This window comes from Galeopterus variegatus, unplaced genomic scaffold (genome assembly GCF_000696425.1).
Source record: "Galeopterus variegatus unplaced genomic scaffold, G_variegatus-3.0.2 Scaffold1565, whole genome shotgun sequence".
NCBI classification, from domain to species: Eukaryota; Metazoa; Chordata; class Mammalia; order Dermoptera; family Cynocephalidae; genus Galeopterus; species Galeopterus variegatus.
This window is the reverse complement of record NW_007727676.1, coordinates 187,092-199,321: the sequence shown is the minus strand read 5'-3', so window position 1 is coordinate 199,321 and position 12,230 is coordinate 187,092. Positions and strand designations below refer to the sequence as shown.

Here is a 12,230-nt window from a genome sequence, read left to right as displayed (position 1 = left end):
GCGCTGTCCCAGCAGCGGCCCGGCGCGCTGGGCGGCCGCCACGTGGTGCGCGGGGCCGGGGTCGGGCTGGGCGGGGAGGGCCGGGGCTCCCCTGCTCTCGGCTCACCCGACGGCGCGTGTGCTTGCAGCTGTACTCCGTGTACCTGGACGGGTTCCTCTTCTGCAGGGTGCGCTACAGCCAGCTGCATCGCTGGAACGAGCGGGTGAGCGGGTCGGACGCGGGTACCAGCCCGTCCACCTGAGACAGGTGGGGAAAAGGGTGCCCACGAGGCTCTGGTCGCGAGACTGGCAAGGCAGTGGACCTGTCGGGACCTCGGGCTCCTAATCCGTGAGACAAGGTCGGGTGAGACTTGTGAGTTGCTTGGCGTGCAACTCGATGAATACACGTGTGACTCCCGATCATGCACAGCCCTGGCGTGACGGAGCAGCGCGCAGGGGCTTCTGCCAGCCCCTCTCCAGCCTCATGACCCCCACCTGGGAGGGAGCCGGAGCCAGTGGGCTCCATTTCAGTGCCAGCTGTTCCCCAGGACGACGTTCCCCTTCAAAACAGGCAAACCGAGTGTAGACCAAGGTGTCAGAGTCTTAAGAATCTTGTACGTGGATATTTAATCTCCGTTCTCTCCAGAGTTTCTTAGCTTACCCCCTTTAAAAAGGCGTGTCTATTTCCAAACTGCCCTATTCCTAGCCTTCAAGTGCTGGCACGCTGGGAACCCAGGAAACGGGTAACTTATCATGTTAGGCCATTTCCCACCATAGTTTCTCACTCTGATGTCCTGACAGTATTTTCTCTGGGAGGCACGCTGATTTATTAGTCTGCTCTAATGGATTTAGTTTTATTTTTCTTATAAGGAAGTGTTATAGGTGTAAATGGAAGTTTGGAAATAAACTCCACCTTCCTTACCCCCCTCATCCATGAATAGTTTTTTTTCTTTTTCTCTTTCTTTCTTTTTTTTTTTTTTTTTTTTTTTTGTTTTTTTAGATTTTAAATTATAGAGAGCACATCCAAAAGTTAAAAAGAAAAGTATAGAGGAGACAGAAAACACTTGCCCAAAGGCCACAGATATTAACATTTTGGGGGGAGAGTCCTTTCAGACAGTCTCCGGGTTTCTAGTGAGTGTGTACACCGTGCTGCAGTTAACCATCTCCTGTTGATGGACAGCTCAGTCAGATGTTTCTACTATTGAAATCGTCACTGCAGCAAGCCACCTTGCTCACACATCATAGTGCATTGAAAAAGACCGTTTTCAAGGTATGATTTAAGTATCTTGGAGTCAACAAGAAAACAGTTGTAACATGGTACTAGTCGAGTGGTCATCTTTGTATTACTAGCACCTGGCAGTAAGTCGGTCCTCAGGAGTGATTGTCAAATGACTGAGGAAGGGCATGGATTTGGACTTCTTTTTTTTTTTTTTTTTTTGCTGTGCAGACGTCTTTGTTGCATGTTCTTCTTCCAGACTAGAGCTTACCTAGTCTTGCTTGCCTGTGAGGAAACCATAAGATTAAAGGAATGTGAAATGATCTTTTTTTAAATTCTCTCTGCTTGTCTTTATATATATATATATATATATATATATATATATATAATTGTTACAAATTGTACTTAATTTTATGCCCCTTGTCCAATCTCTCCCTATCCTCCATCCCTCCCTCCTCCCCCCTCCAATAACCCTAGATTTCTTCTCTCCTTCTGAAAGAGTAATGGTTACTCTGTTGATTTGTTTCGTAGATGATGTGTCCAATGCTGAGAGATGTGATCAGGTCCCCCAATATTATCATAGAGCAGATGCTTCTTCTGTCACTCTGGAATGGGCTTTGTGGAGAGAGACATCCTCTTCTTTTCTTTGGTCTCTGCTGGCGACTCTCCTTGTGTCAATGAACTCCAGTGGCTGGTGGGTCATCTGCATGGTGGTTGTGACATCTAGCCACTCTCGCAGCAGCCGTGGTTACTGTGGTGGCTGTGGTGGGCCACCCACATGGAAGTGATGTGCTGAAGGCTGAGAAGCTGCTTGTGACTGAAACACATCTGGGGAGTTGGGAGGACCTCAGAGGCAGGCAGATGGGGATCTCGGAGGAAGAGAAAGGATAGATGTTTTAGCCCTTTGGAGATGGAAGTCAGGATATCCTCTCTCACCCTTATGTGTCCTCCTAAAATGTGAAGCAGGAATGGGGAAGGAGCCTTCCCCAGGTGCAGAGCAGGAGACAGCAGGGACTGTGTGGGCCCGACTGACCGCTTCCTGGCTGGTCGCCTCCCCTCTTCTCTGACCTTCATTTTTCTCACCAAAAATAATACGCAAGTGGGTTGTTATGGATGTCAGCCTCTAAGGGTGCTGGTGAAGAGGAGGGGCCGGTTTCTCACAGAGCCTGGCACTTAACCCATGCTCAGTAAGCATTCACTGACTCAGAGCTTTCAACAATTCCTGAATCTGGTCCTCTTTAACCAACAGACTCAGGAAAATGCTTATCTTCAAGAAAACTTGGGCATATCAATTCCTAGCAGGTCCAGAAGCAGAGACATGAAGTGAGTACCTCTTGATCATCTTCTGTTTGGGAAATTGTGAGCAAGAAACATTGTTATTCACCACAGTAGGCCCTTAAATGTTGAATTGCCACAGCTCAGTATCCTTGGTGAGCTATGCAATAGATATTAAATACTTCATATTTGTCCCAGATTTTTCAAAACCCTAAAGCAGAGATTTCTTTGTCTAGTTTCTAACTTCTTTATATCTTATGCTCGTCATTTTCACCCTTTCTATACAAACAACTTCATTTTAGAGAAACTTTTTAGGTCTTAGGTAGCTATTGATATTTATTATTAATTTAAAACAATACCTAACAATTAAACAGTTACAAATGCTAAGGTTGGTGCCAAAAACTTTAAATTTAATAATGTCTTGTTTAATTTTTACAGCAGTCCTAGAGCTAAGATTATATTAGCCTCATTTAACAGATGAGGAAACTGAGGCATAATTTGCCCAAAGTCATACTGTTAGAGCCAGGATTTGATCTCCAGAACCTGATCTGACCCATTACATTTTATGTTTTCTTATTAAGTTGACAAAATAAATCATATCAGTAAAACAATTAAGGAGTCCACTGATTGAGTCCTAAAGTGATGTTCTTTTAAAAACTATATTTTGCAATAATGTAATAAAATCCCCCGATTTTAGGTGTTCGGTGTGATAAATTTTGGCAAATATATACAATACCACCACAATCAAGATAAAGAACAGTTCCCTCATTCTAAAAGCCTCCTTGTCCTCTTTGCCCTGGATCCCCTCCACCCACATGTGGCCCCAGGAAATCAAGGTCTACTCTCTGTCATCAGAGTTCCAGGCACAGGATTCTGTTTGAGCTTCCCAGAAAGCCCCCGTGAGGTTAGTAGTGTGATTATTATCACTCTCATTTTATAGATAGTCTGAGTAAGGTTGCCAGGTTTAGCAAATAAAAACACAGAATCCCTGGTTAAATTTGAATTTCATGTGAACAATAAACAATTTTTTAGTATGAGTATGTCCCATGTGCTATTTGGAACTTACTTAACTGGGCATCCTGTATTGTATCTGGCCATCCTACCTCTGAGACTGAAAGGTTAGGTGACCTCTCCCAGCCACTTTTCAGCTAGTTTTTATTCTTCCTATTTAGTGGAGGATGTGAAAAGGCTCAGAATTCTTAATCTAATATAAAGTCCTATAAAAAAGGAAACAATATAAAGGCCCCATCTGTCTGTGCGTGTTTGGTGATTGATAATTTTATTTCTAATGATTTCCTGGAAAGTTCATCATCCTGATAGAGTAGAAATTTTATCCTTAGAATTGACTTGTTCTTCATTTACTTAAGAAATATTTAGTAAGTTTCTATTATATGCATGCACTGTGTTAAGTTAAGTGAAGACTATGACTTTTTAGCACCTATAATACGCGACCTTAAGAACTGGATTTATATTTTGTATATTGAATAATTCTGAGATTGAGCAGCAGCATTGGCCCAAGTGAGGGGGCCCCTCGTCGGTCTCAGCCAGGGCATGTGGAGAGCTAATGCATCAACGATTGGACCTGGGGAAGGGGTGGGTATGTTTCTATGACATTAGCTGTGGCCCACGTTCTCTGACGTCATCACTTGCGGCTCTGTCCACCCAGTGAGGCTCCATCCAGGTCTGGTAGCTCACCCCATGCTGTGAATGCTGTCCATCTCTCTGCCATGTGGATTGACCCTCTCCAACTTCTTTCTGTGGCTTTAGATAAATAAAGCCAGTTTGATTTATCCCCTTGCCTGCACCACCCCCACTGAAATGGATTTAAGGAAATCTGGGAAGGAAACATTTAATCAGCCCATCTTGGCCAGGTGTTGCAGATGGGACCATCCCTTGTAAGTGATATGGGGCTCTGTGAACAGGATGCCTGCTTCCTTGCACTCTGTCAGCATCAGAAACTGCAATGGGGACAAGCTGGGGAAGATTAGAAAGGACAGTATAGCAGGAGGGTAGGTTCTGTTCTCCTCCCTGCCAGGTGCTGACCTGGCTCCTTCCAGGCTCCTTGTCTAACCTGATCCCCCCTCTTTTTCCACTCAAAGCTCCTGTTCCTATTAGGCTGGCCCAGCCATTGTCACCCATTGCCTGGCTCACTTCCCCTGCCTGGGAAGACTCCTGGTTTCTGGTCTACTTGTCAGCGACCAGCCCTTTCTCAAAGCTCACTTAAGCCCCACCTCCTTCAGAAAGTCCCTGATTGCATGAGATGCCTTTCTCTGATTCCTGTTCCACTTTGTGTTTAGACGTTGTCTTGTTCCTCTTTTTGTGTGTGTATTTTGTCTCCCCCGATTATTTAGGAGCAAAAACCATGTATTTGAATGGAAGGACAAATGAAGGCTGGTGAGTATAGAACACCCAGCATGGAATCTGCCTGAGTAGTTGCTTAATAGAGATTTGGAGGAAAACGTGATATGGTGATAATGATGACAGTGAAAAGACCGAGACCAAGTTCTGCCTCTCATTAGCCCGTAGGACCTAGTTTTAAGTCACTTCATCTCCCTGAGCCTCACGTTACTCCCATGGCCAGGTGGAAGGATGACAATGTTCATGGTGATGATGACCCATCTGCCTAACAAGGCTGTTTTGAGGAACTAGTGGGATAATATACAAGCTCCAGGCTAATGTTCTTTGGTACTAGATGCCACAACTCAGACTGCTTTGAGCAGTTGCCCTTTATCTGGTAAATCTAGGTTTTCAATTACAAGGGGACTTGGAGAGGGGATGAATGAGTCAACATTAGAAACAGATTGGAGAAAGGACACATTTTGTATCTGATTCTGCTCGTACCAGGTTGTCACCACTCTAGGATAGGTATTGAGGGGGGTGGGGTGGGGGCTACAAGTGCAGTAAGGCAGGGGAAGGAGGTGACATTTTCAACTGGCAGTAAAGTTCTCCTCACGTTAAGAGAAAGAACTGCACAATGGGGAAGCTGGTGCAGGATATTGTTCTGGGATTTAAAAATATATTATCTGAACATAGTCTTCCAAAAAAACCCAACAAAAAACACCTTATAATAAACGAGCAGAAGAGGTGTGTTTTCCTTTTGATCCCCTTAAATAGTTTTTGAAAGAGAGATTGAGCCGAACACTAGTACCAGATAATTCTAAACATGCTAATGGTTTGAGAAACTGTTAAAACTTCTGCGCTGAGACCCATAGAAAAGGTTCTCTGTTGGTAGAGTTGCACTTGTGGAGTAGATGGTTGACTCCTGGCCGACTTACCTAGTCAGTTTACTGTATATATATCTTCCTCCTTAGACCAATATTAGAGAAGGGAGGAGAAAGATTCCTTGGGAGGTCAGCCTGCTCTGTGATGGGTATTAAAATCTTAATCCTTGTAGACTTTTTCCCAGCTCTTGGCCTCAGGGCTTCCCTAAGTTGCTCTCCTGCATATGGACAACTCAGGCAGCCCTGTTGACTCAAGGTCACTGTGATTAGAACCAATTTGGGAGCATCAGCAACATTTATGAACACATGCCAAGGAAAACAATTGCCTTTTAAAGATCAGTCAATCAAGAAATAATTGCATCCAGAGAGGACAGATTTCCACCTTTGTTTTATGGCATTAGTAGAGACGGGGTGCGTCAATCCCAGGTGGTTTGAGCAGTCCTGCCTGGGATGATGCTTCACCTGCCATGCCTCTTTTCAGTCTCTGGCATAGCAGGAAAATTTTCTTGAGTTTAAAAGAAACAGAATTATTGCTATAATTTTTTTTTTTAAGATTACGGTAAGGGGGTCTTAACCCTTGACTTGGTGTTGTCAGTACCACGCTCTCCCAAGTGAGCCACGGGCCGGCCCTTGCTATATTTTTTACTAGGTTTAGATGAGAGGGTGCATGCTTAAATGACTACAGGGGTCAGGAAAGTAATTTAAGTGAGAGATGAGGATCAGGTGAGAGACCGTGGGGAATGGTGGGAGCTGCATGTGTCTCCAGGACGGTCGCTTTAGAGAATATGGACCCATTGATTCTAGATCTTCTGATTTTTCAAGAGAAGCCAGAACATTGGTTTTTTGTTTTGTTTTGTTTTGTTTTAATTATGTTTTGGAACAGTTTTAGCTTACAGAAAAGATAGTACAGAGAGTTTCCATTTACTCTGTACCGAATTTCTTCTATTATTAATACTTTCCATTAGTATGGTACATTTGTTACAATTAATCAGTATTGACACATTATTATTAACTACAGTCCATAGCTTATTCAGACTTCCTTAGTTTCTACCTAATGTCCTGTTTCTGCTCCAGCATCCCAGCCAGGAAACCACATTGTATTTAGTTGTCATGTCTCCTAGTCTGACTGTGACAATTTCTCAGACTTTCCTTGTTTTTAATGACCTTGTCATTATAGCTCTGAAGTGTGTTCCAGTAGTACCTTTTGATTCTGTCATATAACTTACCGTTCTGTTATACCTTTCCACCCATTTTGCATAGTCTCTGGTATTTTTTTTTTTTAGAAAATGCTTTTATTTATTTGTTTATTTTGGCAGCTGGCCAGTATGTGAATACAAACACTTGACCTCGATGTTGTAACACTGTGCTCTAGCCAGCTGAGCATTAGCCCCTCTGTTGGAATTTGTCTGAAGTTCTTCACATGATGAGACTGGGGTTATGGGTTTTGGGGATGAAGACGCCAGAGGTAAAGTGCCTTTCTCATCACATCATATCAAGGGTACCTGCTGTCAGCGTGACTTACCGCTGTGGACGTTGACCTCCATCACCTGGCTCAGGGAGCATGTGTCAGGTTTCTCCACTGTAAAGTTACTCTTTCTCCTCCTTTTCCATAGTGTACTCTTTGGAAGGAAGTCACTGTGTGCAGCTGACACTTAAAGAGGGGGGATTTATGCTCCCCCCCCAGAGGAATGAATATCTACATAAATTATTTGGAATTCTGCACAGGAGATTTGTCTCTTCTTTTCTATTTATATATTCAATAATTTATATCTGTATGAACTCATGGACATTTACTTTATACTTTGGGTTATACTTCAATACCACTTTACTTTGTTCAAATTGTTCCAGCTCATGGGAGCTCTTTCAACTCGATCCTGTGTCTCTGATGTCCCCCTAGGGTTGGTTTTGTTTGTTTTGAGCACTTCCTTACTTTCTGGCACTATGTGATGCTCCAGGCTCATCTTGTCCTAGAACCAGCCATTTCTCCGTGGATCCCTGGCATCAGATTCTCTAAACAACACAAACAACCACCAAACAAATGCATCAGGGAGCTGTATTTTGCCCACAGGTGGGCGGTTAGTAACCTTCCAGACATTAGAGCAACACTCTCCAGTAGGCCTTTCTATGCTGATGGAAATGCTCTCTATCTCCTTTGTTCAATTCAGCAGCAGATTGCCACATTTCGAGTGGCTACTGAGCACTCAAAATGTGGCTAATATGATTGAGAAACTGAATTTTTAAACTTTATTCATTTTAATTAATTAAAGTTTAAATTTACTCACAGGTAACTCATGACCACCATATTGGATGGCACAGTTCTAAGCCACTGTAAGAATCTGGGCTTTTTCTTGAGTAAGATGTGAAGTTACAGAAGATGTTGAGCAGAACAGTGGAATGATCTAACTCAGATTTGTAAAAGGTCACCTTAGATGCTGTGTTAGGAAGAGATGAAAGGGGGTCAAGGGTGGAAGCAGGGACACTTGCTGGGAGGCTACTGCAGTGCTCTAGAAAAGAGACAGCAGCGACGTGGACCAGCATGATGGCAGTGAGGGCGGAGAGAAGTGGTCAGGTTCTCTACGTATTTTGAAGTTAGGGTCTATGCAAAGAGAATACTTGTCACCTACACACTGTATTTGTGACAAAGACCATGGAATTAAAATTCTTGTCTGTTTGCAGCCTCATTTCTTAGCACTGACTATGGTAGTAGTAAGATAGCTGCTCCAGAGGTAACATGTTAAAACCAGGACTGGCAGGTTACCTCAGTTGGTTAGAGTGCACTGTTGATAACACCAAGGCCAAGGGATTGGATCCCCACACCATCCAGCTGCCAAAAAGCAAACAAACAAAAAACCTGATTGGTTTCCTTTTTCTTGTTTTAAAGAGAATTATGCTGTGCCTTACCTTCAAGCTGCCTCTGTAACAGTAGGGCTGGAGCAAAGAAGACACCCTTTTCGTTATCTTAATTTAAATTATTATTATTATTTATTTATTTATTTTAAAGATGACCGGTAAGGGGATCTTAACCCTTGACTTGGTGTTGTCAACACCACGCTCACCCAGTGAGCCAACCGGCCATCCCTATATGTGATCCGAACCCGCGGCCTTGGTGCTATCAGCACCACACTCTCCCGAGTGAGCCACGGGCCGGCCCCTGTTATTATTATTTTTTTGGCTGCTGGCCAGTACAGGGATCCAAACCCTTGACCTTGGTGTTACAATTAAAAATTTATTTTTTATGCACCCGCTGTTTAGCTTGCATAAAAATAACTACCTCTGTGGTCTTGGGTCATATATAGGTGGGTGGAGGGATAGGACTGACTTGATTTCTATTGGAATTTATGTCAGTCTTATAAGAATTCTGTAACCAGCACTGTCTAATAGAAATATAAAGTGAGCCACACATGTAATTTAAGATTTTTCTGGTTGCCATATTAAAAGGAGTAAAAAGAAGTGGAATTACTTTTAACAGTATATTTTATTTAATCCAGTATATCTAAAATATTATCATTTCAACATGTAACCAGCATAAAAGATTACCAGTGAGGTGTTTTACATTCTCTTTTCTTTGAATCAAATCTTCAAAGTCTGGAGTGTATTTTACACTTATAGCACATCTCAATCCAGAGTGGCCTCATTTCAAGTGCTCATTAGCCGCAGGTGGCTAGTGGCAACCTTATTAGAGAGCACAACTATAAACATTTGTCAAGTTCAGGTTTGGTGGAGGGGAGGTGGCATTCCTACCTATCCTCATTGATATCACAGATACTAGTGATGAATGAATTAAGGAAATATTGTCTGATGTGAGTGGTGGGTAATCTTGCAAAACAAACGAAAAATAAAAATACACCCCAACTCTACCATACTTAGCCTGGAGTTCTCAGTCTGAGGTATGTCTTAATAGCATCTCTAGAATACCTCCTTAAAAAAATCAAATTATCCTCTTTTCCTCCTTTTAGCCACCAGGAAGGATTAACTTTAAATAAAGTTCTGTGATGAGGTTTGCCCTATGAGGAAGCTTTAGTATCTCATCAGACCTGTGCTGGAGGCCCGCTTGCCCTAATTGTGTGTTTTCTGGATCTTTTAGCTGAGGCGGGTCTTTGGAAATTGCCTGCCGCCCTTTCCACCAAAGTACTATCTGGCAATGACTGCCTCTATGGCTGATGAGAGGAGAGACCAGTTGGAACAATATTTGCAAAATGGTATGTATTTGGATTTTTTTTTTTTACATATTTATTGAGATATAAATTCCACACCACAAAATTCACCCATATAATGTATAAAATTCAATGGTTTTTAACATATTTATGTAATTGTACAACCATCACCATAGTCTAATTTTAGAACATTGTCATCACCCCCAAAAGAAGCCTGTACCCATTAGCAGTCACTCCCCATTCCTTCCCCCAACAGGCCCTGCAACTACTACTCTAATTTTTATCTCTATCTTTGCTTATTCTGAACATTTCATATATTTGGAATTATACAATGTATGTTCTTTGTGTTTGGCTTTAAAAATAGTTTACGTTCAGATTTGTCCTCAGGTGCTGTATGTTCTCTTTGATTGTGGAAGTCAAAGAAGTGTTGTCTGGATTAAGACTAAACAAAGGGATGAGATGAACTGTTTACAGAGCAGCTCCCAGGGGACATCAGAGATCTTTATTAGCAGTGCCAGATATGGTACCTCCATCTCGGTCCTCACCAGGAAGCCACACTAAGGCACCAGGGACGCTCACAGGTCTGCTCTGGCCCCTATGAGGCTTATAGTGCAACAGTCTCGCCCATTGTCTGTATCCTGAAAATGCTGTGTACAGCCAAACTGTGGCTGGCAGGATTAAGCTCTCACAGAAAGGAGGGGTTTGACGGGAAATAGCAAAAGTGGCATTAAAATACTTAAAGTTTTTAAAATTGGAAAACAGTCTATACACATAATATGTTTTAAAATATAAACTGCACAAAAGAGCATACGATGAAAGGTAAGTTTCCCTCCCTCTCCAGGCCCCCAGGCCTCCAGAAGTAAACACTATTGCAAGCGGCTTGTGTATTCCCCAAGCGATCTATGTGTATGTAGATCTCTTTTTGTTAATACAAAAATACACACTTTTCTGTACCTGATTTTTTTAAAACTTTTTATTCTGAAAGTCTACAGAAAAAGTTTTACAGAAAAGTTGCAAAAATAGTGCAAAGAATTTCTGTATACTCCTCACCCAGATTTCCCAAAGTTAACATTCTACATTTGCATTATCATTTTTTCCCATGTGTGTATGTGTACACTATGAATGTATACGTTTAATTTGGGGTGGACACTTGAGCATTACACACCTAAGCCATTTTATCCTCAAATGCTTCTGTGTGTGTTTGCTAAGATCAAGGACAAGCTCTCATATAACCACAGTATAGTTAGCAAAATCAGGAAATCAGCATTGGTACAATAATGTTATCTGGAGACTTTATTCAGACTTTACCAACGATGACGCTAAATGTCCTTCATAGCTAAAGAAAAAAGTTTTTTCTTCTGTATGTTCATTTTGTCCTCTTCAAGTATATCACTCTATAGATTATTAGAGATCATTCTACATCAGCAATTGTAGATTTACCTCATTATTTTTCATGGCTGCATATTTTTCTTAAACATAGGAAAATTCTAGAAGCCATCTATTTCCCATTCATTTCTTTTTAGACCTTTGAATAAGCCTTTGCAAGCTGAAAGGTAATATCTTTTGAATTTTCATTCTCTATAGGTTTGCTTTCTCCATCCTGGCAAAATACTCCTTTAATCCCTGGCCTTTTCACAAATGATCACAGTGCTTAAGGGATCACTTTTCCAGACCTGGTCTTTATGCATATCCTCCATTTGTCTCATGTATCCTCTTTGACAAGGTAAAGTGAGGAGACGGTGCAGCTTAGCCTCACAACGGAGAGCACAGGCTCTAGAATCAGACCTGGAGTCAAATTCCACTTTTGCTCTTCACTGGCTGTGTGACACTTACCTCTGAGCCTGTTTCTTTATGGAAATAATATTTACCTCAGGGTTTGTTATAAAGACGAAATGAACTAAACTACACAAAGTGCTTAGCCTGATACTTCATAGCCAAAAGGTAAATATTAGTTGGATGAATACTTTTTTAAACAACTTATCTCATCTCCAAGAATCCATGCTAATAAATATAGTTTGCCTATATGCTATATATATTCCAGAAAATAAGGCAAGGGCTTTTCCCTCCTGCATTTACTCCTTAGAAGAGAGGGAATGCCTTTTATAAAACATCTCTTATGTCAGAGAAGTTCACTTTCTTAATTTTGAAAAACATGGCACTGTTGGGGAAAGGCACAACCTGTGATGATGTTAGTCAGTGCTAGTTTTAAATGCTAGTGGAGTTTATTTTGATGAAATCAGTAAAACAGCAACAAAAAGAAAAGAAAGGAAGGAAATTTGATACCAATGTTGCATATTTATAAATTTAGCTAAAATGGGGGGTCTAGAGGAGGACCTGTGGGAAAGGGGTAAGACAGGAGGGACCAGGTGGGGCAGTGCCTTGTGT

General features: G+C 41.9%; 1 protein-coding gene across 1 annotated transcript in view; it reads left to right on the top strand.

The window, feature by feature from the left end:
• The window catches only part of SNX31 (sorting nexin 31), a gene marked incomplete at its 5' end in the record, with an annotated part of 56,795 nt that continues 44,565 nt past the window's right edge, over positions 1-12,230 (top strand). Inside the window, 4 exons of the mRNA XM_008577697.1 lie at positions 1-45; positions 129-203; positions 9,776-9,890; positions 11,839-11,858. Coding sequence (XP_008575919.1) covers positions 1-45; positions 129-203; positions 9,776-9,890; positions 11,839-11,858 — 255 coding nt within the window. The remainder of the gene's footprint in view (positions 46-128; positions 204-9,775; positions 9,891-11,838; positions 11,859-12,230) is intronic.